Source organism: Phialemonium atrogriseum, assembly GCF_030411735.1.
Source record: "Phialemonium atrogriseum strain 8032-3 unplaced genomic scaffold QBC33scaffold_7, whole genome shotgun sequence".
Lineage (NCBI taxonomy): Eukaryota > Fungi > Ascomycota > Sordariomycetes > Cephalothecales > Cephalothecaceae > Phialemonium > Phialemonium atrogriseum.
The window spans coordinates 754,900-781,498 of record NW_026848144.1 but is presented as its reverse complement, the minus strand read 5'-3'; the positions used below and the strand labels follow the sequence as shown (position 1 = coordinate 781,498).

The window sequence follows — 26,599 nt, the reverse complement described above, 5'->3', positions numbered from 1 at the left end:
GAAGAGGTTTTCCGTACAAGAATCATATAACTTCAAAACAAATCCCCGCTATGATTCCCCCCAGTCCACACATTTGCTCGAGAGGGCATTCAGGATCATTGAGCCTTCTTCGCGGCCGCCTTCTTGGTGGCTGCCGCCTCCCTTGTCCGCTGGTACTTGAGCATCGCGTCTCCCTTCCACATGGTCCCCAGGAGCTTATCCCAGAAGGTGAAGAAGGGTTGGGAGAAGTTGGTCTTGATCCCCCAGCTCTGGTGGTGGATGTCGTGGTACGCCGCGTTGTTGCTCGTGATATGCTGAAGAGGATCCCATGGCAGCGCATAGCCGCAGTGGTCATCGACAGTCTTGATCATGCTCCCAACGAAGAACCACATGCCGAGCCGGGGCGTCATCATGGACACTTTATAGCCGAGGCCAGCGCCGACAGTGTCCAGGACGAAGCCCTCGACCGGATGGTTGTAAAGCGCGCCGTATGCGTAGGGAACGTAGAGACGATGGTGTCGGGCGTGCCAGTTGGCTGCAAACGGGGAGTTAGTAGGCTGAAATTCTTCGAACCGGGCAGGACAAACACTCACTGTACATCCACTTGTTGAGGTGCATGGCACGGTGCCAGAAATATTGCCAGGTGTCGAGGATGACGACCGCAATCCAGATCTGGAAGGAGGGAATGATAAGCCAGTAGATCGCCTTGGCAACCATCAATTCCCAGGTCGCAAAGGCGGGCACGTGAGTCCCAGTGCTGCCGCCGAGCTCGGTGGTAAGGAACGGATAGTGGCCGCCGGCCAGCGCGCCGGCGATCAGCGGGTGGGACGAGGCCATATTTTTAGAGATGGAGGCAGCGTTGAGGCCGAGCAGGCCGAGGAGGGTGGGCACGGCGCGCTGCGCCAGCCGGATGCGCGTGGCCCAGACGGCGACGTCGTAATCCTCCATGCCGATCATCTGCTTCGGCTCCGTCAGCGACAGGACGGCGGACGTCCCGATCTGGATGATCTGCTCGAGGATGACGTCCCGGGCGACCTGGTATCGCGATGCGAGGTTGCGCTGCGAGATCTCGGCAGGGGTGTGCAGCCGGTATTGCGGGAAGAGATCGTAGACGTCGATGAGGTGGAATAACATGGACACGGCCCAGTAAGCAATGTGGGGTAGAATGAGAGACAGCCAGAAGTCGGATATGAAGGGAACCAAGTCGGGCATCGGCGTGACCGTGTATGCGGGCAATGGCGGTAGATCGTGTGCCATAGTTCCGTTCGCCATGATGGACGACGTAGTGTTGTTCGCCATGATGGCGCCGTCACCGGGTCAATCGAACGTTGCGGACGTGGGTGGTCCGTCTGGGAAAGTGGAAGGAAAGTTGTTGCTAGCAAGGAAAGAAGACTAGAGAGTGCGATGGATAGCGTAAAAAGAGAGTTATATGTTGGCAGAGGGGGCGGTTGAAGGTTCGCAAAAACACCCGATCTCCTTTTTTCACTTTGAGGGTGGCCAGGCCAAGGACTTTTATCAATCTCGCTTGTAGGATCCGCCGGGCTCCGAGCCTTGCCACCTGGGCCGAATGGCACCACCCGAGGAATCCGAGGTCACGCGCTTTTGCAGTGACCGACCTCGCAGCAGCAGTCAAAAGCCTGAAAAAAATAGGAGAGCAAGGTAAATTGCATTTGCTCGATAAAATTGGCTGGGAGAATGGTACGTTGACATGCGACGCAATCGTCTGACAAGCCCAGGCCACATTACGCTGCCTATGACATAACGCGCTCGCATTCAAAACGACGCACCGTCGTCCCCGGTTGGGAAATCCCGGCGCTATCGTTCAGCCTTACCTTATCTACACGTAGGTACCTACCTAAGGTAGCACGGAAGGTGCTTGAGTGTTAGTGATACACAGGTAGGAGTCGGCCTACGGTCGAATCCATCGATGGCTCTGCGAAATGAGTCGGACTGTGTTCGTGTCATGTAATGACGCTCTGCCAAGAGGTATAAACGTGGCGTGTATGTGGCATATACGTAAGAAAAAGAAATAACTAATTTGTCCTCGAACTCTTTTCTCGCAGCGCGCATTCCAACAACCGCCGTGGCTGCAGGGCCTACTCTATTGGGTATATATCGAACTGAATAAGAAGCCCCTTCTTCCAAATAAGAGAAGAAAAAATGGGCGAAAAAAACAAACCAGCACACACAATCTTGCTTCTGGGAGCCACCAACTCACACGCGCTCTACGCCGGATTCCTGATAATGAGACGGTGTAGGAACTGGTTCGGAACTATATGTTGGTGGTGAAGTAACTGTACCCAGAGGGGTTTCCGCCTCTTTCTGCCCTACGGTTGCCCGCTGTAGGGTCAAGCCAATGCCCTCGATGATGGCCACGGCAGCCATCTCCATGATGACGGACATGCCCAACAGGTAGTTCGTATAGGTCGCGATGGAGCCGCCAAAGGCCCTGAAGTTGGGCTCGGTGGTATAGGTCGCGAGGCACGAGTACACGACCTTGACGAGCATAAACGGAAGTGCGAGCGCATTGGCCAGAAGGAGCCGCTTCTCGCCCGGCTCGGCGGACCGGACCTGGAAGCCGGTGGAGGAGGTGGCGATGGTGAGGATGCCGTAGCCGGATATCGTGAGGGCCAGTCCCGCCCGGGTCGCACCCGGGATCGCATAGTTGCGGTTTCCATCCTCGATGGCCCTGCTGACGACGCTGCCCATCTTGCTGCCGCCAACGACACCCATGACGAGGCCGACGAGAACTAGAATCTGGACCAGACGGATGTGCCTTGGGGTGATCAGCGTGGTGCGGTTCTGGCGGATGCTGCCGAGAACTCGGCTCAGCAGGCCCAGCATGGTCAGGATCAAGGGGGACAGGCCAATACTCTGCAGGGTGCTGGCGCCGATGTAGAGGCTGACGTTCGTTGGATCATCGATCGTGCCCAGCTGGAGCCCGCTCCCCAGGATGCGCATGACGGAGAAAAGAATCAGATACATCCAGCCCGAGCTGCGGCCAAAGCCGTGGCGGATGGACAGGAGGATGGCGATGAAGAGGGATGGTGTGTACACGCAGATTTCTGCGATGGCGACGCGGTTAAGCTCACTGAGCTGGACCATCGCAACAAGCTGAGATGCTGTCGAGAACGCCGAGGGTGGATGCGTCCAATGTGTTGGTGTGCTATTCTCAAGGCTGAGGATAGAAGCTCTTGGTCTTGGACTGCCTCCTCAACGTGGCAGAGAGGATATGGGATATTAAAATGGTGGGGCACGCCCCTCAGAACACACCGCTCAATCAAGGACAGCAAATGAACGCTCACCCAAGGCTCATGTCTCGCCTCCCATTAGCTAGACTAAGAAGTTGGAGATATCGCGCTTTGTCGGTTATCTCCATTTGATTAGGCACAGAGCAACTCCTCAAGCTGGCGTCTAATCAGGTTGTCAAGCGAGGGGAACCCCTGGTATGCGAATGCGAGATGGGGGAGGTGCCCAATAAGCATTTAGCGTTAACGACCTCATAGGGCTGAGCAGCAATTCCAACAAATCCACGACATCCACGCCACAACTCGGGTCTCGGATCGGGTATGCCGATAAAATGCAACCTGAGCGTGGCACAGCGTTACCCCAGGCCGCAAGCAAACACTGGGACCACATGGAATTGTCTCTGCCAAGAGTTAGTGGTCTTCCATGGAGCTTCTATACCTACATAGGTAAAATGCACTCCAAGCGGACTTTGCCTTATTTTACTGATGATCCCAAAACCTCGGATAGGAAGTCTGAGAGGAGAGGGTGTAGGACCAGACAGAGATACCCCATAAGACCTCTCCTAAATAAGGATGCCACCCGGCCAAAGACGAGTCCTGGAATCAGATGCCATGATAACTTGGCTTCCTGGGAGTTGATGTTTTATACGCCACACTTAAAACTCTCACACGAGGATCTGTAGAGTACTTGGCGTAGGGCTGGCCTTGCCAAGAGTACATACCTTGGCAAACAGGGAGCGATTCGTAGGGTAATAACTGGCATATCTGCTTGATGGAGAGGTTGAGCCACGGAAAATGCGGTTTGCAGCAAAATAGCGCAGTTAATGCACAGTTGCAATCCAGGTTCTATATTGCCAATACACCGCATATATGCATAATTGTGTATATATGCAATAACAAGGTTATTGTCTTCCGCTTAGAAGAGTACGTAGCTGGCTCGCACAGCTATCCCAATTAGGAAACGTCGCACTTTGACCAATCACCTGCGGGAGAGGAGACGACCTGATCATCAACTCCCATGCTACCCCCTCTCCGCTGCTTCTTGCTATGTTCAACCAGTTTCCTGGGGCAGTGCGGGCTAAGCCATGCCTTCCGCCAGCATTAATTACCCTGACACCGTTTTCGACATGTCAGCTGCAGCCTTACCACAGGATTACCGAGAAACCGGCTCGGGCTGCCGATCTGCATAGGAGCTATGTAGAGGGTCCTGTCAGGCTCCCAATATAAGCAAGAACCCATTCAGACCATAATTAGAATCTCAATCTCAGAAGAGGCGCGTCACATTACAGCCCCTGGACTGAACCATTCAACAGCATGGGCCAACAACACTGACCCCGTCCTAGGACCGCAAGCCATAGCCATCCGGTGTGGACTTCCGGCTAGAATAGTGGTTGAGAGGCCGCCAGATTTGTCGCGTGTTCGACACTCTCTCGGGGGCTCTTCCACGCGCGTACCTCCGTACCGGTACTCCGGAAGACAAGAAACATTAAGTAACCAAGTCCGAGAGGCGATCATCGCTGCGGTCACTCCGAAGCACGTAGCAACCTAAGTCCTAAGGTCTCGCCCATCTCGGCCTTCTCACCCAGCATGGTATACTGTGGCAAGCCGAGCAAGGGCTGCTCTAATTGCCGCGAGCGCAAAATCCGCGTAAGTCTACCCCTTTTTCGCTCCCTTCTCCGACCCAGCTCCACCTCACACCCAAGGCTGTTGAACATCGACGGCACTTACCTTCTCAGTTTCGGACCTGAAGTATATATAAAAATATGACCGGTCTTAAAAATGAAACAGCCCTTCATCTCTTTTCATCCCTTTTCCTTCCTTCCGGCATTCTCCCATGTACAAGGGCCAATGGATTGACGTTTAGTTTGCCAGTGTGACCAGCGGGAACCAGGATGCGGGCAATGTGGGAAGCGGCAGCAGGAGTGTCCCGGCTACCGCAACCTTGTGGATCTCATGTTCCGCGATGAGAGTTCACACGTCATCAAGAAGGCCAAAGCCAAGGCGAGGAAGAAGGCCTTGCTCTCTACCGATAGGGACTCATCCTCTCCGGATACGGAATCCAGGACATCCGTCACACCTGAACCACGCGGCAAGCCACTGTCGCTAGTAACACCTAGCAGTCATGCCAAGACTCCGGCAGCCGGCCCGACGCTCACTTGGGCTAAGGATGAGAACAGCCTACTCCCGTCGCCGGACTCGGGCAGCTGGCCGACAACGCCCTTGATCGCGTTGCTATACAGCCTCAACCCTACCTACCAGGAACGCGGCACGGCCTTCTTCTTCTCGCGCTACGTCACTGTCGACGAGAATGGTGGCCACCAGCGATTCGACTTTGTTTACGATGTTTGGAAGCCCGCGTCACTAGCTCCGGAACGCCAGGTCGATGGCGTGTTGGCGAGCATGACCGCTGTCGGCCTTATCGGCCTAGGCCATATGATCCGGTCGGACGAGGTCCTAGAAGCCGCGAGGAAGTCGTACGGCACTGCCCTCCGACTGACCAACCAGGCTCTGAAGAACCCTGTCGAGGCTGCCAGGGATACGACGATGCTTTCCGTGCTAATTCTCAGCCTCTTTGAGATGATGACGGACACGACACCCAAGACGATGAAGGCATGGCAAGAGCATGTTAATGGAGCCGTAGCCCTCGCAGGCATGAGGGGCGCCGAACAGTTCAAGCGGCCGGGCGGGGCGAAGATGTTCCTCATGCTCTGCTACAAGGTCATGATCAGTTGTATCCAGAGGCAGATGCCAATGCCCGAAACCTTGGTGAACCTTGGGAACCAGTTAGGCAAGGGCCTAGACGACTGTGATCCGGCATGGCAGATTGCAACGCCCGTATGCAGAGTCCTACAGACCCGCTACGACATCAAGTGTGGGAACATATCCGAGCCACAGGCTATACTCGAGCAACTCTCTAGCATCGAGGACGACTTTGAAAACTTACTGGATAGCTTCCCGACAGCATGGCAACATCGGACATTCAAGGTGTCCAAGAATCATCCAGCTATCTTCCGGAATATGTGCCACACCTACCCGACCCTCTGGCACGCCACTACATGGAATAGCATCCGCTCCTGCCGCATGCTCATTCTCGAGTCTATCCTGAACGAGTTTCAAAAGCACTCATCCAGCACCCAGCCGACGCCAATGTCTGAACCATACACTCGGGCGTTCCAGAAAGCAAGGCACAAACTAGAGCGGGTATGCGAGGATATCCTTGCCAGTGTTCCTCAACATGTTGGTCTGCTCAGTCCAAACGGCGGCGGCTATGAGAACCTGAACCCGGCCACCACCCCCATCCCAAACGTGACGGTTCGCCAATCCCCGAGCCCTCCAACCTCGCCTTCCAGCAGATCATCTTCCTCGGGTGGCGAGGGCAACACCCCCAGAGAGTGTAAAATGATACCCACTGGGCCGACACTAGTCAACCCCACCCTATCAAAGGACTCGGAGGAAGAGGCCAAAAGATTCATGCTGCTCGCCTCTGCCACTAATTCCATCGTCTGGCCGCTGTACCTGGTCGGCATGGCGTCCATCTGTAGCGAGGATATGAAGGCCTACGTCGTCGAGCGTCTACGCGCCCTTTACGCCGAGACAGGTCAGAGGCAGGCCGAAGTTATTGCCAATATGGTGGAGACTCATGAGCTTGAATCCACAGAACGGCAGGACGCCATCGGGCCACTACCTCTGCGCGATGGTCTAACATGAAGTAGGGCGCAACGGAGTGAAGAAGAGATGAGGCTATTCCGATTGGAGCAAACGCTGTAGTGGTTAGGGGAGAGGATGTCCGCTTGAACCACGTCAGGTCGCGGATGGAGCACTCGCTAGCCAACGAGAACAGCTAGGACCACAGCAAAGCCGCCCTTCTGGCCATGTGTGGCATGGGGTGTATGAGGCAAGGATGGGGTTTTATGGACGATAAGTCCAATTCATGGAAGGCGTTTAGACTAATGTATACAACTGCACCCAATCTTGAATAACAGACCACCATGGTCGCTTTTTCCCCAGCCATAGAACGCCGAGCAATGCCACATCTACATCACAAGCACTATATCACAAGCACCCAAGGTATCTACCAGTTATCAAAATTGCCGAATCCACCAGTCCTGGCCTTTTTCTTAGCTGGCTCTTCCCACGTGTCCAAAGCGGAATCATCCCCGGCCGATTCTCCCTGACTTCGCGAAGCAGCTATCGTCGCCTTCAAGTACTTCCCGACGCCGCTCGCAGCGCCGTCGCCGGAGATGGTCCCATCGGTGCGAATGCGCTTCCCGGTCCAGGTGGTCTTGTCGTCGTCGGTGCCGCCCCTGCGCTGCGTCTCGGCGTCCTGCTCCGCGGCCTTGTCCTGCTTGCTCTTCTCCTTGAGGAACTCCTCGAACGGGTCCAGGAACACCACGACGTCCTTGATGAAGATCTTGTTCAGCGGCCTGTCCGACCCGTCCGTGGGCACCTGCTCCATCTTGGCCAGCACGTCCATGCCACCCACGATCTTTCCGAATATGGTGTGTTTCCTGTCGAGGTGGCTGACGGGCCTGTACGTGAAGAAGAACTGGCTGGAGTTTGTGTTCTTGCCCTTGTTGGCCATGCTCATGACGCCTCTCGCGTCGTGAGTCAACGGGCCCTCGAACTCGTCCTGGAAATTCTTCCCCCATATACTGTCACCTCCCCGGCCGGTACCCGTGGGGTCGCCCCCCTGTATCATGAAGTTTTTGATGTTGCGGTGGAATGCCACCCCCCTGTAGTAGCCCTTCTGCGCCAGCCTGATGAAATTCCACACGGCCTTGGGTGCCGTTTCCGTCTGTAGCTCGATGTTCAGATCGCCGAGATTCGTCTCCATCCTAGCGTACCCCTTGACCTTCACCCGCCTCGGTTTGAGCATCCACTGCTCATCCGAGAGCAGGGCCCTCTCGCCGCTCGTCTCCGGCGTCAACCCGGTGCTCGTAAAGCTGGCGGCCGCCCTCCCAGTCGTATACATGGCGGCGTTGTGGGCGAGCTTCTTCTCCTGGATCATGGACGGGCGGGCCGCGCCGCCCGCCGCACCCCTCGCCGCCAGCGCCTTGGACGACGACCTGTTGACGTCGCCGCCGGCCTCGCGCTCCCTCCGAGCCCGCTCCACGGCCTCCCTGGCGCGCAGCACCTTGTCGCCCATGCTCCCCAGGGCGCCGACGTTGACGTTCCCGGCCCGGCGCTCCTCCACCTGCTGCTTCGTGAGCAGCGCGTCCCCGCCATCCTTGAGGTGCTGGAAGCGGCTGAGGTCCCGGACGGCGGCGTCGCGCGGGTCCTGCAGCGTGATGATGTCGGCGCGCCCGAACTCGCCGTCGTCGACCAGGTCGCGCCACATCTTGGCCTTGATGTTCATGCGCTCGACCGTGTCCCACGCGAACACGTTGGCGTAGGCGCCGTGCCGGATCGCGACGATGTGCGTGTTGTCCGTGAACACCTTGAAGCTGACCGGGTCGATCAGGTCGCCCTGCGGCGCCTCGCCTCCCGTTCCTCCTCCTCCTCCTTCCCCTGTGGCCGCGGACCCGGACCCGGCGTCGGCGTTACGGGCAAAGTTGAGCCTGATCAGGTCCTTGGCCGCGAGGGGCTCGCCGTTGACGGGGTTGGTCGCGTGCTTCTCCAGCCAGGTGCTGATGACCTCGACGTCGAAGACGGTGCCGTCGGGGGTGCACACGGGGTTCTTGAACGGCTGCAGGCTGGCGGCGCAGTAGTTGAAGGGGAGGCGCCGGAAGTTGGCGCCATCGCCGCCTCGGGGCCCGCCGCCGGGGCGGGCGCGGGCTTTGGAGCCGACGCTGGCGGAGTAGGCGTCCGAGGAGGACCACTCCGAGTGGGTGATGTAGAGCTTGTCGGTGCCTTTGCCCATCTTGGCGACTTTGGGGGGCGGGCGCTCTCGCGGTTGTTGGCAGTAGGATGTTCGGTGGCTCGAGATCAAAAAAATGTGGCGTTGGATTGAGGATTCCGTTCTAGTCACTATGCCAACGATTCCACAGTGGCTGTGATCTGCCCCGATCACGCCTAGGTTCAAAGCTTCTTAACGACTTTCCAGCTTGACTTAGGAAGTGCTCTAGCAAGGCAATTCACATGTGACCAACTGACTTGATCTACAAATTCAAAGAACCATCCACCCATCCTAGGTATCTAGGTAGGTATAGGTATAATTCGTACTTGAGTGAATGCACGTGCTTGCATGGTGAAGTTTGCACAGACCACATTCTTATCTTATCTATACCTATCCAATCGAATCCACCCCTTGCATGTACCTTGTACTGTACCTTGCCCAATCGTCGTAATGCTGTCCAGACTCCAGAGTGCATATCTGTAGCTTTCTCATGACGCTGCTGCTATACTTTCTCGGATAATTTCCGTGTAAACCACCCTCGACATCTCGGATGGGCATTCCAGGGGCTAATTCAATAGACATCTAATTTGGATCATTCCCTCCTCCCCCTTCATATTCCATACCCCGACTCGCGACTCGCCGGAGACCCGCCAAGCATACGGCAGTCTCGGCGAAGGGATCACAATGAGGCGCTGGGCTTACAGCTTGGTGCTGTTGGCGCTATCCTTATGGACTGCCACAGCCCTTGAAGTTAGACTGGTCAGTTCAAGCTATGTCCGGACCAGCCTCAAGTTTCAACACGGTTACTGATGCGAGCATTGATCCAGGATGAGAAAGAAGATAATCGGCAACGATGCGCTGGTGCGTCTCCCATATGATGCCCTCTCCGGTACACCCCCTCTAACTAGGTCCAGGCATGTATAGCCAGCAAGCGTGGGGCGGTCCCGTCGATCCGTTCATTCTCATCAAGTTCACCGACGTCGGCAAGGAGCAGCAGGGAGACCCGGTCGTTAGTATGGTCGTGTTTGAGTGGCGAGATGAGGACCTCATTGGCATCCGCCCCAGCCCAAGTGCTACTCAGGTGCGGCTTACCCATCCCCCGGTGCTATATCTAGTACTCGGACTGACCCCTCGAACAGAAACTCGGCATCTGCGAGCCCAAGTACGTCGAAGCCGGATACTGCAACGAGACCGATATTGGCCGGTACCTCCTGGCTCCTAATGCGACCGAGCTGTCCAACACCGTGATCGTCAGCAAGGCAATTCACCTCAAAGACTCCCAGCCCATCAACTATCCCATCACCAAGACTGGATACTACTGCGTCTTGACGGATAGATACTCGGCGGATAAATATGAGGTCCTGGTCGAGTTCCGAAACGCATATGGCGAGCTGCCCGCGACCCAGATACCGAAGCTGCCGTTCTACGGAGGAATAACAATCCTCTATGCGCTAATCTCTGTGTAAGTGCCGTCGATGTGCCGTCCATAGGGGATCCTATGCCGTTACCTGAATAAGAGTGGCTGACTTCAATGCAGGTTCTGGGCCTTCCTATACTTCCAGCATCGCTCAGATATCTGTTTGTGCCCCATTATCAACCTTCCAAGCCACTTCAGTCACTGACTCGTCCCTAGTGGCTGTGCAAAACTACATCACGGCAATCCTCATTTTCCTGGTCGTTGAGATGTTGATGACCTGGGGCTTCTACGGTAAGCCCCTTAAAATGCAATATCTATGGGACTTGCTTTGACATTTTGTTTAGATTACCTTAACAGGAATGGTTCGACCGTGGGCTCGAAAGTTCTGCTTGTCGTCGTCGCTGTTCTGAACGCCGCGAGGAACTCGTTCTCGTTCTTCCTGCTCCTCATCGTGTGCATGGGCTACGGCGTCGTGAAACCGACCCTAGGCAGGACCATGATCTGGGTTCGTTGGCTGGCTATTGCTCACTTCGTCTTTGGCATTGTATATGCCGTCACAAGCTTGCTCGTCACGCCAGATAGTGCAGGTAAGACTCGACAGAAGACCAGAACGACGGGCACGGATGCTGACACGCTTCTAGGACCCTTCGTCCTTCTTATTGTGCTGCCTCTTGCGGGTACTCTGACAGCCTTCTACGTCTGGACGTTGAACTCGCTGAACTTCACGCTGAAGGATCTTCGGGAGCGGAAGCAGCATTCCAAGGAGGCCATGTATAGCAAGCTCTGGTGGTGCATCCTGCTCTCCATCATGGTGATCTTTGCCTTCTTCTTCTTCAACTCCTTCTCATTCGCGTCCGCGAGCGACCCGGATTACGTGCCCTTCCACTGGAAGAGCAGGTGGTTCATCCTCGACGGCTGGCTCAACCTCGTCTACTTCGCCGACGTCGCCTTCGTCGCCTACGTCTGGCGGCCGACGGCCAACAACAGGCGCTTCGCCATGAGCGACGAGATCGCCCAGGAGGATGACGGCACCTTTGAGATTGCGAACCTGGACATCGGCGCGCCGGACGACGACTCGGAAGACGACGAGGAGGCCCGCATCGGCAGCAAGCCCGCGAACGGCGGCGATGGCGGCCAGGGCGCCGGCGCCGGCGCTCGGTACGAGGCTCCCTCGGGTCTCCCGCCGTCCCAGCATCGGCAGGCCTCGCAGTCGGAGCCTCGGCAGCGGAGTCCGCCGCGCGACTCCCTCGATGGGGAGACCATCTTTGCCGTCGGCGAGGACGGCGACAAGTTCTCGGACGATGAGGGGAGCGGCGAGGAAACGAACCTGGTCAAAGGTGGGCGGAAGTAGGGCAAGGCAACGAGAATGCAAGTGTGGAGAGGGAAGGACGGGGAAGGAAGGGGCGCGGGTTTCGCGGCCATCAAGGTAATATCGTGTGTATTATAGACTTTTCTCTCTCTCTACGGCGTTGTTTGGAACAAAATGGCTGCAGCATCATGATCATGGTCGCGTTCCGTCCCCCGTGATATCCCGAGTTCCCGTTTTCAATAAAGGGCAGGTATTTTTTCAATACGACGTCTGGGGACCATCGTATAGGTGTCCGTGAGGAGTTTTCTCAACCGAAGCTAATTGTGTTATGTGAATGAGACGTTTTATCATACAGTAGCTAGCTCCCCCTCATGAACGTACGTTCCTAGAGAAACACACAAGGTTCCCTGTCCCCTGTCCACCTCAACGACGGATGGATTACCTAAATACACGGAGAGATAGATCCTACTATCTAAGCCTCGACATCGCCGCCAAAGCCAACCGGCCGCCTCCTCCCCCCGTTCTCCGGCACGATGGCCAATGCCTTGTACAGCCTCCCCATGCCCCCGGGCCCGCGATCGACGAGCCTCTTCCACGCCCTCTCAACGTCGGCCACTTCGGCGTCGGCGGCGCCGCGCCCCCGCGCCGCGCGGGCCAGCGCTTCGGCCCTCTCGCGCCCGCCCATGGCGCCGAGGAAGTCGGCCTGGTCGACGGGGCCGTGGACCTCGACGGCGGCGGAGGAGCGCAGCGCGGACTCGGCGACGGCGGCGAAGTCGACGTCGGCGCTGAGGTCGGCGAGGCCCGGCTCGGCGAAGGGGCTGACGCGCTCGTGGCGGCGGATGCCGCGCAGCGAGTTGACGGGCACGGAGCCGTCGCCGGGCCCGTAGTCGAGGACGAGGGCCGCGCCCGAGGGCCGGGGCTTGGGGTGCGCGGCCGAGCCGCCGACGCGCGCGGCGAGGTCGGCCGCGTATAGGGACGCGTCGGGGCAGATCTCGATGAGGGCGCCCGGGCCGGTGCGCGAGCGGATGGCGCGGTACCGCGGCGAGGACTCGGGGAGGTACAGGCTGTGGCGGGTCGGGGTTCGGGCTAGGGTGAGCTGGAAGTCTGGCGGGGGAGTCGAGCGCGACTGGGAGGGCGGGGTGCCGAGGCTGGAGTGGGTGGATCCCGGCGGAGTGGGTGATACCAGCATCTCCCGCCACTGGAGGGTGGGTTGGCTGGTCTTGGACGACGGCGAAGACCTGTCGGTCGAGGCCGCTGGCGACTTCTGAGTGGCCGGCTCGTCCACGCACTGGAAGACGTGGATGGGAAGGGCGTCGAAGAACTCGTGGGCGACGATGAAGGGCATCTTTTCTGGGCCTAGTTTAGTGTAAGGGGGGTCAGCCTGGCTCAGGGGGTCATGTAGAGTAGGGTCTGGAGGGGTTACCGATGGGAATGGACTTGATAGTCTCAGTCCACACAATCGGCAACGATGTCGATTTGCATATGCTGTGATAGCCAACCTTGGACTCGGTCATTGGTGCATCCTCGCCACAAAGAAGGTTCTTCTGAGCCATCCGGAGCGTGGGACTCGCCTCTACCATGTAGATGGCATCGATGCTCTGAGACATGTCCTTGAAGTGACGGATGGTCTGGAGAGCACTTGTTAATAAGATCGTCTCGAGATGGTGAGGAGAATGTGAGGTGGAACGGGGGTGCACCAACACGCAGCATGTCGGCCATGAGAGTGCCCCGACCAGGGCCAATCTCGATGAGCTCAACGCCTTGCTTCTGGCGTCCTTGGGCTAGCCACTCGGCCACAAACCAGACACCAATGAGCTCTCCAAACACCTGTGAGATCTCGGGAGAGGTGACGAAATCGCCCTTCACACCAAACTGATCTCGGCCCTCCTCAATGGCACCAGTGTAGTAGCCGCCTACATCAGCAGTCAAACACATGCGCATATAGCTCGCCAGCGGCACTGGCCCGGTTGCCTGGGACTCATATTTAGTATGCGATTACGCAGCGGTACGGACGGGTCGCCTTCACATACTGAGATGGCTTCGGCAAGCTGTTTCGCCAGTGGAGTGGACCACTGCCTTTCTTCGTCCCTCCTTGCAGCGGTTACTGATAAGCTCCTCGAGCCCTGGGCAGCTCTCCTGCAGGGCAAGCTTGGCGTGAACTGGCCACGAAGGCAGCCCCGAGCTGCCCGGAGCGCGATGGACCTCATATCGACCTCTTCAAGAAGCACAAATGTTACTTGATAGATATCTGCGGTCTGGGTGACTCCATTGTCAAGGGCAAGATAAGGACGGGAGAAGAACGGGTTGGAAAGAGGGTAGGTGCTATTGGTGGGGAAGCTTGACGAGCAAGCCTGGGAGCTACCCCAGGAAATTTTTAAAGACCTGAGGAACCAAGCATGGCAAACCACATCCAACCCACATCCCGCCGCCCTGCCCACCTCAGTCAGCCAAACAGACACCCGCGTTTCACAACAGAAAGAGACCCGGAAATCAGGGCCTTAGACGAACTGAATTGAAGCCGACCGACGATATCCCCCCCACCTACCTTGGAGACAACGGCGATTGCCCACCAGGGTTTGCGTTAACATGGCGAGCAAGCCCGGGTCACGGTGGGCAGAGACCGAGGAAGATGCGGCGCTAGAAGCACAACGGAAGAAAGAGAAGGAAGAGAAGAGGCGGCTCAAGGCGGAAAAGGCCCGAAAACTCGAGGCTGAGAAGGCTGCCCGCGAAGCGGAAGCTGCAGCTGCGAGGCAGACCACAACGCAGGAGGGGCCAGGACAAGACGACGGCATCGGGCCCCCCGCGAAGCGACGACGGCTCTCACAAGAACGCGACGCGCGAGGCAACGAAGGGCCGAGCGTGCCCTCTGCGGAGAGCGGCTCGGGGCTGCTGCGGTTCGACGGCGGCGGGTTCGGCAAGTGCCGCAGCGTGGAGCAGTACGATAAGTTGAACGACATCGAGGAGGGCGCGTACGGCTGGGTCGCGCGGGCCAAGGAGCTCGCCACGGGGCGCGTCGTCGCGCTGAAGAGGCTCAAGATCGACCCCAAGGATCGCGGCGGACTGCCGGTGACGGGCCTGCGGGAGATACAGATATTGAAGGACTGCGATCACCGAAACGTGGTCAAGCTGCGGGAGGTGGTCGTGGGAGAGGACACGAGCAAGATTGAAAAGTAAGACGACTGCACTGGTATTCCTCCTCGGAAAGTCCTTCGGTAGCTAACCGGCCCACCCCCCCCTTCTACAGTATCTTCCTCGTTCTTGAGTTTGTCGAGCACGACCTCAAGAGCATCTTGGAGGACATGCCCGAGCCGTTCCTCGCGTCCGAGGTCAAGACCCTCCTGCTCCAGCTCGTCTCGGGGGTGGCGTACCTACACGACCACTGGATCCTGCACCGGGACCTCAAGACATCGAACCTGCTTCTAAACAACCGCGGGCAGCTCAAGATCGCCGACTTCGGCATGGCGCGATACGTCGGCGACCCGCCTCCGAAGCTCACCCAGCTGGTGGTGACGCTGTGGTACCGCGCGCCGGAGCTGCTGCTGGGGGCGACGACGTACGGCCGGGCAGTCGACATGTGGAGCGTCGGGTGCATCTTCGGCGAGCTGCTGACGCGCGAGCCGCTGCTGCAGGGCAAGAACGAGGTGGACGAGCTGTCGCGCATCTTCGAGCTCTGCGGCATCCCGACCGACGAGTCGTGGCCCGCCTTCCGCCGCCTGCCCAACGCCCGCTCGCTGCGCCTGCCCACAAAGAACCCCCTGTCCGCCGGCTCCGTCGTCAGGGCAAAGTTCCCGCTCCTGACCACCGCCGGCGTGGCCCTGCTCAACGGTCTGCTTGCCCTGGACCCGGCGAGGAGGCTCGGCGCGAGGGAGGTGCTGGCGCACGAGTACTTCAGGCAGGACCCGAAGCCCAAGCAGGAGGCCATGTTCCCCACCTTCCCCAGCAAGGCCGGGCAGGAGAGGCGGAGGCGCAGGGACACGCCCAACGCCCCGGCCAGGGGGCAGGCCGTCGAGCTGGGGGCCGTCGACTTCAGCGGCATCTTCTCGGGGCGGGAGAAGGAGGAGAGGGGCGGCGGCTTCTCGCTGAGGATGGTGTAGCCAGAATCTTGTATACCTTGTGTCGTTCCCGCCAAGGCCATCCCATCCGTGCAAAAGGCCATTCTTGCAATAGACTACGGTTTTGTGGGTAACCAAGAAGGTTGTCTGCATTCGTAAAGTGTCGAGCTACAACTAACTACCACGCCCTCATTACGCTGCAAATCTGTCTGTAGGTAATCAAACCCCGAACAAAAACAGGGTCTGGATCTCGCCGTATTTTGTAACACCAAATGCTCATGTCCCCGATAAATGACAGTACATCCCAACGCCGCCTCCAACAAAGAATTACGCAAGCCCTTGTTCAGTCAAGAGTATTATCCACCACCCGCGACCCCGAAATTAGAATGAAACGGAAAGGACCCGAAACCAGGAATACGTGGCTGAGAGGAACAGTCTAGAAGCATTACGAGAACGTAAAAAAACAAAACAGCACGAGATTCGTCATGCCTCCCAACCCAACAGCGGTTCAGCCTCATACGAGCACGCCCAATCCGGTGACGAACCAGGTGAAGCTGAGGACGGTCAGGACGCTCATGGCGAGGGCGGCACCCAGTGCACGCCTGTCGGTGGCCGAGATGCCGGCGCTGCAGGTGGAGCACTTCCACTCGCCGAGCGGCTGGTAGGGCTTGGGCAGGTACAGGCCGAACTTGAAGCCCGTGAAGGGGGCCAGGTAGCCGGCCTCGGCGGTGGCGCTGACGCTGCTCTCGGCGTCGTAGATGATCAGTGTGTACTCCTCAGTCAGGAGCGGCGACTGCACGGCCGTGGCCTGGTAGGCGCCCGTGTCCCAGGTGAAGGAGCCGGCCGTCTCGAACGTCATGTTCTGGGTCAGCGTCCACGTGTTGGATGCCTTGGAGCAGGCGGCGAGCACGTCGATGGCCGTCGGTGTGCCCTGCAGGTTCGTGTAGTTCCACCCGAAGGTCACGTAGTCCTTGATCTTGTACAGCTGGGAGCCCATGGTGATGGCCGGCGTGACCATCACGACCGAGCCGGCAGGGTCCTGTTCGTTGTACATAGTGTGCTTCGGAGGGCTTGTTGACGTGCCGTTCTTCGATCCGTCGCCGGTACCCGTGGCCTTGGGGCGGCCCCCCGTGTTTAGGTTGGTTGTCGTCAACGGAGGGCCGGGCTTGCCGTTAGTTGTCGTAGTCGAGGTAGGGGTTGGTTTCTCGTCCGTTGATGCTACGACAACCAGTTAGTTTTGTTCCCTTGTCATGTCATCGAGCCATCAGCCGCGGGTCTGTAACTTGTAACTCACATGTCTCGTCTGCCCGTACGACCAGGGAGTCCATCTCTGGGAGCCATCTCGGCCATGATGGCCACGCTGAAACCAAGGGCGATAGTGACACAGCAATGACCGCCAAGTGGCCGACATATCGTGTGGCTTTCATGGTGTTCTAACGGGAGGAGCCTCCTGGAAGGCAGTCGGACGAGGTGGAGGTTGAGCCGAGCAGAAGCCGGGGAGAGAATTTGAGCCCACCGCTCGGTAGCTCGGACTAAGATAAGAATATAGGCCAACAGTCGGGACGGAGAGGGTTTCCCGTCTGCGGCGAGTTTTCTCGTGGGGTATGTGAGTTGTTGGTGAAAAAGTGGTGCGACGTCCGAAATATCGTAACCCCCCCCTATTGGCTCTTAGGCGGAGGAAAGTCTGTCGTCAACAACGGTCGCGATCGGAGCGAGAAGGGAAAAGACTAGCGAGCGTCAGAAGCAAAAAAATAAAGCGAGCGTGTATTGCCGTAGCAAAGAGCAGGAGTTCAGACGTCAGAAATCAGAAGTCAGAACGACAGGCTCAACGAAGTTGAAAGAGTGCAAGGATGTTGTGCAAAAAGGAGTGGAGGCCAAGCGTGGATGGGCATCAGGAAAGTTGAGCCAATTGCAGATGCGAGAGAAACAGGTTTAGCGCAATAGCCTACAAATTGAGGTGCTTGTGTTGTGGTGGGATGGCTAGTACCTACGGACCTGGGTCGCCCCTGGTGATCACCCGTTTGCATTCGTATTGGCCCAGTTAAAGCCCGTAAATTCTCTCGTATCCGAGACGGAATGCTGACAACCATTGGGTGAGACGAAGCACGAACGCGGTCCGGGCTGAGTACTGGCTAAAAATACACACCACCGCTCCCCGTAGTAGGGACCTAGTCTGGCTGGGCTTTGGAGCTGCCTGCGATTGAAATTCATCATGCCACCACATTCTTGCACTCAAGTAGCAACGGCTAGATAGGTAAACATTGACTTTTGATACTCCCAAGAACTTCCCCGGTCTTGTACTGCTGATTTGCGTTTATTTGACCGGGCAGCTGCCGATCCACGTTTATCCGCTGCAAGAGTTACCTATGCCCGGGATTTTGGCCCAGGTTGCACATGCATCGTGGCGCTTTCTCGCGTGTCTGATGTCGAGACGAAACTTGCATGGCATGAATGGCATACGCAGTTATCCATGCTATCGCACTGTCCCTATTCCTTCCCCCAAGTCAGTCCCTCCCAATCGTTGTTCCCTGAACCTTCTCGTCATCGTCTTTACTTGGTTTTTCTCTTCCTAAGTACTTACTTCCTCGAATTATCTTAACCTTCTGCAGTCCGTGCCACCAATCACATGTCAGCCGTCCGATGGGCTGCGACCAACCGAGGGGTAGATGCTTTCAGCACATCGGAGCTCATACTTTTCTGCCTTCGATCTTGAATGCGCCAGGGCAGCCGTCAAGGACCTGCAGGCATTATCCCTGAAGATTTCGTCGTCGGAGTATGTTAAAGTTCAGGTCCCAAAACCTTGCTCCCCGATATACGCACAGCCATACCTTATATTGTCCATTTCAACATCGGGAGGTTGATGCTCAGGCCCGCGACCAAAACTGCCTGCTGTAGGCGCTGACCCCGACAAGCGTTTGTCCGTCTCGTGTGACTAGAGGCCGACGCCGATCGGGCGATAGCCGAAATTAGGAAGCACTCGCTAGTTCCAGCGGTCCGGCACGCCGCATGGACAAGAGTCGTGGCATGATTGCGGATAGACCGCACAGCGAATACTAGCCGGAAAAGGGCGTAAAAATGAGATCGAGGTGGGACGGATGAGCGGGCTTCGTCATTCCGGTCCGCCTCAACCCGAAGCCTGCCCACCACCAACGCCCCCGCCCGGGAAAGGAGATTGCTCCGTTATTGCTCCGATACTCACCGTACCCCCCGCGCCGAACGCGGAGCACAAGCACATCGGCCGCCGGAGCTTCTTTTAACAATTAATGCCGTTGGCTCTGCCGCCGCCGCCGCTCGAAACAAACTCTTCTGGCTCTGACTATCCACTGAAACGAAATCGAGAAGTTAACCAAATGAAGAAAACCCCGATAATCCGCGGCGAGCGCGGCTCTCAAAAGTATATGTCCGCTTTATCTTGAATTCACAGCTATTCTCGACCAAGGACTTGTACACCATAATAAGTAGCAAGACGTAGTCCTCAAGTTCGAGGTGTGCTTATGGTACCCTAGCGGGAGAATGGGCGGAAGTTGTACACGCTCTTCCTCTCTCTCGTCAACTTGGTAATGGAAATATATACCATGAGGAAGCCAAGAGCCTCTGGACATGATGATGATCTTGGCCAATTTAGGTAGAAGGTGCGCGAATTAGCTCATGCCAATCCGCAGAAGGCATCCAACCACCGTGGCAGGTGGTTGTTGGCATGATTTGTTTTATTAGTTGGTGAGTGGTTTCGTTTGCTGTTGGCGTCAAGGACAATGGGAGATTGGCTAGATTTTTAGGGGGTGGATTGGAGTGGCCTAAACGGCGCTAAAATCACATCGACAGGGCTGCCCCGTTGCTCCATCACACCAGAACGGGCTCACAGCACGTGAGAAAGGGCACCTTGATAGGCGGGCAGGCGGCCTAGCAGCTGGCACCTCCAACGACCACGGGGTGAGCTTATCAACAGTAGGTTATCTGATATCGGAGAGAGGGCAGGTCCAGCCTCGCTCCTCTCCCGTTCACCATTCCATTCAGTCCCTCTCCGATTTCCCTCGTGCGGACTATCCCCAACGATGGCGTCAGTTAGCGCAGGTTCAGTGACCATTGATCAGGTCTATTTTGAGACCCCTGTCCGACGGTACGACCCCAACATTCCATTGGGTTTCTGTCCCTCGGTGCAGGACAAAGCTGACAGACACACTCTCCTGTCTTCCATTACAGATCCCATCTAGTAGGTCAACCATCAATAGCACTAACTACCTACCTAACTAATTCGCCCCAACCCCATATGCTAACCTCTTATCTATCGCTCTAGAATGCCGACTCTTCCAACATCAACGGCCAGTCCGCCAGCACTGTGCCCATCTCCCAGGCTGAACTCGACCGTCTAAGGTCGATAGCTGGGAAATATGGTCCGTAACTTGAACCGAGCCGGCATATCTGCGTCTAGCACGGAATGTCTCAGGCTGATATGAGACACAGAAAACCTGAGAAGGAACCTCCTCCGTGGCGGTGTTGGAGAGGAAGTGGTTGATGTACGTGCCGATAGACCCAGCCGGCGTTTGAGGCATAGCCGCTGACGCTGCTGACGCTGCAAAGCTCCTCAGTCAGGACGATGCAGCAATCCAAGGTGGCAACACCCTGCCAGCCACTGCGGACACCCAAGCCGACCAAGAGGGCGGGGCTCGTCTCAGAAGTCCTGATCCACAATCCAGTCTGGCGCGGGAACAGACCCACCGAAATGGCTTTGCCAACGCCAATGGTGACGGTTACGCCAGCTTCGGCGGCCATGGTGGTGGTAATCGAAACCACGAGCATTCTGCTTGGGCAAACGCCAGTCCTGAGCCGGACGATGTCTCTTGTGATGGAGATACTCCACCAGATGGCTCAAGGGTACCAAACTTTGCCGAACAGCAGAACAAACGGCCGTATTTCGACCGCCAGTGCACCAGAACCATCCAACTGGTGAATCTCGCTGACGGCACCACTCATGGAGACATTACTGGCGCTGTCCGAGGCGGTCTTCTGCTCGATATTTTCATGCGGTCCCACGAGCGTTCTGCGACCGTGTCCTTCTTGAACGCTGCGGATGCAAGGGCCTTTTTCGATCACGCCCGTAAGCATGACTTGTACATCAAGAATAAGCGGGTAAGATCATCTTCTGGCGGCCTTGGATGAATTCAACCGTGCGACTAACTGGTCCACAGGTCGACTTAAGGTGGCATGATCGACAGTTCATCTTGCCGGGCCATGTGGCGGCCAAGATTGGCGGTGGTGCGACCCGCAACCTAGTCATCCGGCAAATCGATTCGAGGCATACCGAGGAGAGCATTCGGGACGACCTGGAGCACATCCACAATCTGGTTGTCGTCAAGATTGATTTTGCTGCTGGTAGCTGCCACATCAAAACCAACTCGGTTCATAACGCCGTGTTCGCGCGGATGTGCATGATGAGCCGGGCGTGAGCAGAGACCCCCCCACATATCGGTTCTACGGCCATTTCTAACGTAACTACAGGAAATACAAGAATGCAAAGATCGAGTGGGATGTGGATGAGTGTGCGCAGCCCTACGAGAAAGTCCCACAGTTCAAGCCGCGGAAGGAAGCTCCTCCCACAAAGAAGAACTCGACCTCGATGGCCAACCGTTTCCATCTCCTCGACCTCGGCGACGAAGAGGAGGACGAGATCTCTACGACCTTCCAGTCTAAGAAATCGGTTGGGATCGCAGCGTAGCGGCACTCCCTGAACTGGTTTTTTTCACTATAATGCCTATGCATATGCTTTGGGATTGCTTTTCCTCTTTATTTTGCTTGCTGGGCCACCGACTATTTAGCTGCATAAGGATCATCGGTGGAGTGAGTTATGCTTTTCTCATCACGGCTGGTAACTTTTCGCAATCTGCTTGCCTGTCGGCGTTAGGGATACCCCATGGCTACCTGCCATTAGTGTATGGCTTCGTTTTTTTCCTTCTTCCAATTTGCCTCTCGTTCTTGACGATCATGGGGTCTGCCGGTTAGGCAGTGGGAGCTAGATTACTGCGAGAGGAATGCATCTCCCAGTCTCCTTGCTTCACTTTGCCCGCATGTCGTATGATGTCCCTTGAGCATGTGATTCGCGTAAGAAAGCATAGCGAAGCCTTTGACAGAGCCCCGAGGATATATTGCCCATCTATTCGAAACACCCCTCACCGAAAACGCAGAATATATGGCTCCAGATCCTCGAGTCAACGGGCCATCAATGGCTGACGTCGTTCGTAGTGGAGCGACTTCCCCGCTTCCCCAATTTACCCCACAGCGTCCCAACGGCTTGGGACCAGGTTTCTTAGTGGCTTGGCAAGATGCACGTGCCACATACTGTCCGGGGAGTCAACCTCTGGGACCCCCCGATCTCGATCTGTGTAGATCTGTACTGCACAGTATTTAACCCCAGGTCCATCATTTTATCCGATCACACTTGCCGGTTTACACTCAGGCACGTCAGGCATGTCATCATCCGACGCCTCCAACCAACTGCCATCTGGGGGAAGTGATCTCGGGTCCAGGTTCAATGTGTCTCAAACGCAGGTGACGGAGCACGGCGCCGAGACGGACGGACGGGCCTGGGCCAGGGCAGCAGCGACTCTGAGGAGGCGGCGGTTGGTTTCCCCCGCGGCTGCCCCGGGAAGGCATCGGCCGAATCGATCACGCCCTGGTGAGAGGTCGTCATTGATGTAAGCATGTTGAACGAGGGCTTCGGCGAGGTGTGGATGGTCGTCCTGCAGCACAATACCATCCGTTGAACATGTGTTGCGAGTTGCTTGGGTCAAGCCTCGGCTCCTGCCGTTACTGTTCGGCATAAAAACCGAGAGGATAGGTATCCAGCAACTTCGACATGACGTTGGTGGATATCATGTCGATCCTTATAGCATATTAGATGGAGGTATTGACAACCGACTCCCTAAGGTGAACCTACCTAACGACTTCTTCAGGGCTATCCCCCGAGCTTGCAGACCTGGCAGTCATGCCTTCGAGCTCTATACGTAGTCGAAGGTGTTCGATCGGAAGCATGCATTTAAGGGGCTCTTGATGAACCCTTGGCCGTCATTGTTTCATGGGCCCCTCGGTCTGGCTAGGCAGGAAAACTCTTGGAGACTTATCGTGAGCCTTTTTCGGCTCCCCTCGTTTGTCTGCGAACTGCAAGGCGAGGAGAGGGAAAAGTAAGCAGGACCTGACAGAGCCAGGTCAACATTTTGATTCAGGCATCGGGGTGGGAAAAACTTCCAGACAGACATGAAAAGCTTCGTAGCCTCAGCTGCTCGATGTTGTCACCATCGCAAGATATCATTCACGCAAGTTAGATTGGCAACGCATTTGATTAAAACTCCGATAAATATGACCATCCCAGCCCGGCATCCTCGGACATCGCCACGGTGGAAACCGTTGCAACCGCGTAGCCCAGAGAAACTCCAGCGCAATGCTTCAGTCAGCGCTCCTACGCAAGTCACCAACCAGTTCATGAACTTGTTTCCTAGCTCCACCGCCGAAAATAGCCCGCATCGACCCAGCAACCATGGAGCCAGCCGCCCGGACTCCTAGCCGAATCTCCAACTCCATCTTCGCCCATAGTGCCGGGCCCTGGCAAAACGCGCGTCGAAGTCCCCCACGAACCCGTTCTAATGCGTCTTGCTAGTGACCGACTGCAGGAAGCCTAGCAAGAAATCACGGTCGGCAGGCGAGATGGGGGTCTGGCTGCTTCTCCGCGACTGGGCCGCACTCCCCTGGGCACCATCGCCACCAGCCGACGCGAGAGAGGCGATAAGGGACCTCGGTGTACCAGATGTAGCTTGCTCCGGCATACTCACTTCTTTGCCCTTGCCTTCGCCAGCTAGCGAGGAGGGGGATGGCTGAGGCTTGCCAAATAGCGAGAGTAGCTTTTGCTTCTGTTCTGGATTTCCATCTTGGCGACGCGGGAGCATGCCGGCTGCAGGGAACACAGGCGCCCCATGCGAAATGGATGAGCCCTGGTATTGCGGGTGACCGTGTGATGTGTTTGCGGGCTGCGGGAGAGATGATTTACGAGCAAGCCCGTTGCTCTCAGCAGCCTCTGTGCGAGGATTAGGTCGAGCAGAAGTCTTAGGCGACGGCATGTTCGGGCTAATCATGTGCTTGGCCTCCTTTGGATTGGAGGTAGCCCCGCCAGGCCTGCCAAGGGCTTCTGGCTTCTGGCTGGGCTGGTTCTCTCGCTGCACAGGCCGACTTAGGATCTGGAATGCCCGATAAGGAAGATTCAGCTCGGGATTCATCACTACCGGGCGACCATTCGCCTGTGTGGCAGCCACGTTGGCCTCCGCAGGTGGCTGGGACTTCAAGGATCTCGTAGCTTCCTCTCTGGCACGTGTCGAGAGTTCGGGTTGTGCTTTGTTCGGCCTGACAGTAGCTTCACTACTTGTTGGCGAGGGTGGCGCCTGTTTTTTGAACATGTCGAGAAGGGCTGAACGGTGCTTATCCGTAGGCGGGTGAGGTTTGGCCGAGAAAGTAGATGCAGTCTGAGAAGCCATGGACTGAGCGGCACCATTCTGCAAGGGTTGCAAAGGTTGCGTCGGGTTTGGAAATACCAAAGGCCCTGCGGGCTGCTGCCCTTGCGAGGGTGGAAAGTTGGACCACTGAGCCGGCTGAAAATTGGTTTGCGGATTGTCATTTGCTCCCTGGGAAGGACCAGCTGGTGCCGGTTTCCGCTCCACCGCCCGGTCGCCGCTCTTCAAAGCATTCAGCAGCGACATGCTGTGGCTTGTCATCTGAGGCGGCGCCACATGAGTGGTCGTCTGTTGCGATTGAGGCGGACCTTGAGGGATGCGAGGCTGGCTATTGAAGGAAGAATAGCTGCCGTCTACTTTAACGCCCCCGGTGGTTTCTGGTAAATTTGGAGTCGCAAGGATGCTTCTGGTGAGGCGCGACTGCTGAACCTGTGGTGGGAGAGGTTGTGGGTGGAGAAGGACAGGCTCTAGGCCACGCTGATAACCTGAGCCCATGTTCGACACATTCCGGACGTGGCCATGATGTTGAGGTGGCATCTGGCCAGGAGCTCGGACTTGGTTATAGTACGCCGCGGGGATATTCTGATTCATATTTGAAGAAATGGAGAAATTCGGGGGCAGTTGATAGCTATTCGGAGGAAAGATCTGAGGGGGATGGTGATGATGTGCTTGAGGCGGATTGTTGTAGGCGAACCCAAACGGTAAAGGCGGGATTTGGTTGTTACCCATAATCGGCGGAGGCTGAAGAGGGGGACCTGGAGGATGTTGGGTAGAAGAACCCTTGCTCTGCAATATTGCCATCAGGGCCTCGCCCTTGCCACTGTTTCCGGCTCCAGACCCAGATGGGCTGAGCTGAATGCCTTGGGTTGGCGGTTGCACCTTCAGAAGCCGTTGGAGCTCACGAGTTGCGCTCTCAAGATTATTAACCGCAGCCGTGGCCGTCGGGGGCCCGTTGGTTGGTTCGGTCTGGGTCGAAATGTCATCTTCCGTAGCAGGTTCTTCCTGGATCGCATGCGTTGCAAGATGATGATTGCTGGTAGCTCTACCAACGTCTCTTTTCTTCTGCTGCATCACCCACTTCTTCAGAGGGACGAGAAACGGAGCAACCATATAGAATTTATTGGCGTTCGATGCGGCCGCTGCATCATCTGGCTGCTGATTCCCTTTCTTCCGGAATGCCGGAAGCTCGGATAGCTTGTACCATTGGATCTTGCTAATTTCCTTCCTCGTCCTCGGGTGGAAGTTGGTCTCCATGGGAACATCCCGGAAGACGTAGAGGCGAATTTGCTGCTCTCGCATCGAGATCTCAATGTACTTGATCTCGTCATTCTTAGGGACCAGGCCGGCCTCGCGAATGTCAAAGCCGGTTTCCTCATAGACTTCTCGAATGGCGCAATCGAGGTCATCCTCGTCTTTGTTGATCTTCCCTCTCGGGAAACTCCAATTGGCCCCCTTCTTCCAGCCCTTGACCAGCACGGTCGAATCCATAGCCTCGTTGAGCAAGATGGCGCCGCGCACTGGAACTCTAGTCTTATACTGCAGGAATTCCTCGAAGGCCCTCATATGGTTCTCGACGGAGAAGGATGCCAAGAGCGGGCAATGCTGGAAAATTCGCAGGCAGAAGGTTCGAAGGGACATGGACGGTAGGGTGGGGTCAAGTGGTCTAATGAAGTCTTCGTAGAACCATTGCGCTTCTTCAACTTGAAAACATATACGAGCAACGGACGAGAGGTCCTCCTGAGGGAGGTTGATGATGAAGCGGACACAGAGGTCGTCCAACCCTGGAAGGAGGGCAAGTTAGCATTATTGTAATAGTAAAGACTAGTCGCAACCCGACGCGACTCACAGTCCTCGAGCTGCATCTTCTTTTCTGCCATTTTGATCAGGCCCGGCAGGCATATCCCCAGCAGTTGTAGAAAGATAGTTGGAGCCGGCTGATGGACGAAGTCGGATGTAACCCCAGAGGCCAGCAAGGACAACGTGAATACGCTCGGGGGCCGCGTCGCCTCCCTCTGAAAACCTTGCTGTGTTGCAAGTCGATGACTAGTCGGGCAGGAAAGACCACTATCAGACTAGGGAGATGAGAAAAGGGAGGAAGTAAAGACGCGTCGTTTGGGTCTTGAATAGAAAACTCTGGGCAAAACTATGTGGGAATTTCGTTGCGAAGAGCGAGATGTCAAAGAACATCCAGATGCGTTGGGTATGATGGGTGAGTGTACGATGCCAGACAGTACACAGAGAGTAGTCCATTGTGTCACGATCAAAC

The 26,599-nt window shown here is 56.6% G+C and overlaps 10 protein-coding genes across 10 annotated transcripts; 4 read left to right on the top strand and 6 right to left on the bottom strand.

The window, feature by feature from the left end:
- Positions 1–95: 95 nt before the first annotated feature.
- On the bottom strand, positions 96–1,251 carry QBC33DRAFT_577036 (sphingolipid C4-hydroxylase; the record flags this gene model as incomplete). The annotated part of the gene is made up of 2 exons (XM_060430959.1): positions 96–514; positions 573–1,251. 2 exons carry the CDS (start codon positions 1,249–1,251, stop codon positions 96–98), a joined length of 1,098 nt encoding a protein of 365 aa, XP_060285473.1.
- A 484-nt stretch (positions 1,252–1,735) lies between these two features.
- QBC33DRAFT_349047 (uncharacterized protein) lies at positions 1,736–3,321 on the bottom strand. Its single transcript, XM_060423820.1, has one exon. The coding sequence runs from the start codon at positions 3,082–3,084 to the stop codon at positions 2,194–2,196; it is 891 nt and encodes a 296-aa protein (XP_060285472.1). The 5' UTR covers positions 3,085–3,321; the 3' UTR covers positions 1,736–2,193.
- Positions 3,322–4,853: 1,532 nt separating this feature from the next.
- QBC33DRAFT_348846 (uncharacterized protein) lies at positions 4,854–7,117 on the top strand. The gene is made up of 2 exons (XM_060423819.1): positions 4,854–4,874; positions 5,092–7,117. The coding sequence occupies exon 2, from the start codon at positions 5,181–5,183 to the stop codon at positions 6,933–6,935; it is 1,755 nt and encodes a 584-aa protein (XP_060285471.1). The 5' UTR covers positions 4,854–4,874; positions 5,092–5,180; the 3' UTR covers positions 6,936–7,117.
- A 12-nt stretch (positions 7,118–7,129) lies between these two features.
- QBC33DRAFT_532780 (uncharacterized protein) lies at positions 7,130–9,366 on the bottom strand. The gene has a single exon (XM_060427407.1). The coding sequence runs from the start codon at positions 9,085–9,087 to the stop codon at positions 7,300–7,302; it is 1,788 nt and encodes a 595-aa protein (XP_060285470.1). The 5' UTR covers positions 9,088–9,366; the 3' UTR covers positions 7,130–7,299.
- Positions 9,367–9,500: 134 nt separating this feature from the next.
- Positions 9,501–12,130, top strand: QBC33DRAFT_532779 (lung seven transmembrane receptor-domain-containing protein). Its single transcript, XM_060427406.1, has 8 exons — positions 9,501–9,822; positions 9,891–9,924; positions 9,978–10,144; positions 10,203–10,525; positions 10,601–10,641; positions 10,697–10,771; positions 10,825–11,067; positions 11,122–12,130. Exons 1-8 carry the CDS (start codon positions 9,748–9,750, stop codon positions 11,829–11,831), a joined length of 1,668 nt encoding a protein of 555 aa, XP_060285469.1. The 5' UTR covers positions 9,501–9,747; the 3' UTR covers positions 11,832–12,130.
- QBC33DRAFT_468643 (putative S-adenosyl-L-methionine-dependent methyltransferase-domain-containing protein) lies at positions 12,042–14,120 on the bottom strand. Its single transcript, XM_060425166.1, has 4 exons — positions 13,820–14,120; positions 13,491–13,760; positions 13,213–13,417; positions 12,042–13,145 (listed from the first exon to the last, which is right to left on the bottom strand). The coding sequence occupies exons 1-4, from the start codon at positions 13,994–13,996 to the stop codon at positions 12,262–12,264; spliced, it is 1,536 nt and encodes a 511-aa protein (XP_060285468.1). The 5' UTR covers positions 13,997–14,120; the 3' UTR covers positions 12,042–12,261.
- Positions 14,121–14,643: 523 nt separating this feature from the next.
- QBC33DRAFT_532767 (kinase-like domain-containing protein) lies at positions 14,644–16,097 on the top strand. The gene is made up of 2 exons (XM_060427405.1): positions 14,644–14,959; positions 15,034–16,097. Exon 2 carries the CDS (start codon positions 15,089–15,091, stop codon positions 15,881–15,883), a length of 795 nt encoding a protein of 264 aa, XP_060285467.1. The 5' UTR covers positions 14,644–14,959; positions 15,034–15,088; the 3' UTR covers positions 15,884–16,097.
- A 53-nt stretch (positions 16,098–16,150) lies between these two features.
- On the bottom strand, positions 16,151–17,460 carry QBC33DRAFT_348714 (uncharacterized protein). The gene is made up of 2 exons (XM_060423818.1): positions 17,136–17,460; positions 16,151–17,059 (listed from the first exon to the last, which is right to left on the bottom strand). The coding sequence occupies exons 1-2, from the start codon at positions 17,266–17,268 to the stop codon at positions 16,356–16,358; spliced, it is 837 nt and encodes a 278-aa protein (XP_060285466.1). The 5' UTR covers positions 17,269–17,460; the 3' UTR covers positions 16,151–16,355.
- A 2,433-nt stretch (positions 17,461–19,893) lies between these two features.
- QBC33DRAFT_605688 (uncharacterized protein) lies at positions 19,894–21,856 on the top strand (the record flags this gene model as incomplete). The annotated part of the gene is made up of 7 exons (XM_060432284.1): positions 19,894–19,958; positions 20,042–20,051; positions 20,136–20,232; positions 20,303–20,355; positions 20,420–20,968; positions 21,028–21,281; positions 21,338–21,856. 7 exons carry the CDS (start codon positions 19,894–19,896, stop codon positions 21,552–21,554), a joined length of 1,245 nt encoding a protein of 414 aa, XP_060285465.1. The 3' UTR covers positions 21,555–21,856.
- A 1,300-nt stretch (positions 21,857–23,156) lies between these two features.
- QBC33DRAFT_532757 (uncharacterized protein) lies at positions 23,157–26,569 on the bottom strand. The gene is made up of 2 exons (XM_060427404.1): positions 26,180–26,569; positions 23,157–26,114 (listed from the first exon to the last, which is right to left on the bottom strand). Exons 1-2 carry the CDS (start codon positions 26,208–26,210, stop codon positions 23,473–23,475), a joined length of 2,673 nt encoding a protein of 890 aa, XP_060285464.1. The 5' UTR covers positions 26,211–26,569; the 3' UTR covers positions 23,157–23,472.
- Between the last annotated feature and the right edge of the window lie 30 nt (positions 26,570–26,599).

Coding starts and splice junctions, on each gene's coding strand:
- QBC33DRAFT_468643 (XM_060425166.1), bottom strand. CDS start 13,996: ATGAGGTCCATCGCGCTCCGGGCAGCTCGGGGCTGCCTTCGTGGCCAG. Junction 13,418..13,490: donor TCATGGCCGACATGCTGCGT/GTTGGTGCACCC, acceptor AGTGCTCTCCAG/ACCATCCGTCACTTCAAGGA. Junction 13,146..13,212: donor TATCAAGTCCATTCCCATCG/GTAACCCCTCCA, acceptor ACACTAAACTAG/GCCCAGAAAAGATGCCCTTC.
- QBC33DRAFT_532780 (XM_060427407.1), bottom strand. CDS start 9,087: ATGGGCAAAGGCACCGACAAGCTCTACATCACCCACTCGGAGTGGTCC.
- QBC33DRAFT_532767 (XM_060427405.1), top strand. CDS start 15,089: ATGCCCGAGCCGTTCCTCGCGTCCGAGGTCAAGACCCTCCTGCTCCAG.
- QBC33DRAFT_348846 (XM_060423819.1), top strand. CDS start 5,181: ATGTTCCGCGATGAGAGTTCACACGTCATCAAGAAGGCCAAAGCCAAG.
- QBC33DRAFT_348714 (XM_060423818.1), bottom strand. CDS start 17,268: ATGAAAGCCACACGATATGTCGGCCACTTGGCGGTCATTGCTGTGTCA. Junction 17,060..17,135: donor CGTACGGGCAGACGAGACAT/GTGAGTTACAAG, acceptor TGGTTGTCGTAG/CATCAACGGACGAGAAACCA.
- QBC33DRAFT_532779 (XM_060427406.1), top strand. CDS start 9,748: ATGAGGCGCTGGGCTTACAGCTTGGTGCTGTTGGCGCTATCCTTATGG. Junction 10,642..10,696: donor CCAGCATCGCTCAGATATCT/GTTTGTGCCCCA, acceptor ACTCGTCCCTAG/TGGCTGTGCAAAACTACATC. Junction 11,068..11,121: donor CGTCACGCCAGATAGTGCAG/GTAAGACTCGAC, acceptor ACACGCTTCTAG/GACCCTTCGTCCTTCTTATT.
- QBC33DRAFT_349047 (XM_060423820.1), bottom strand. CDS start 3,084: ATGGTCCAGCTCAGTGAGCTTAACCGCGTCGCCATCGCAGAAATCTGC.
- QBC33DRAFT_532757 (XM_060427404.1), bottom strand. CDS start 26,210: ATGGCAGAAAAGAAGATGCAGCTCGAGGACT. Junction 26,115..26,179: donor GAAGATGCAGCTCGAGGACT/GTGAGTCGCGTC, acceptor CCCTCCTTCCAG/GGTTGGACGACCTCTGTGTC.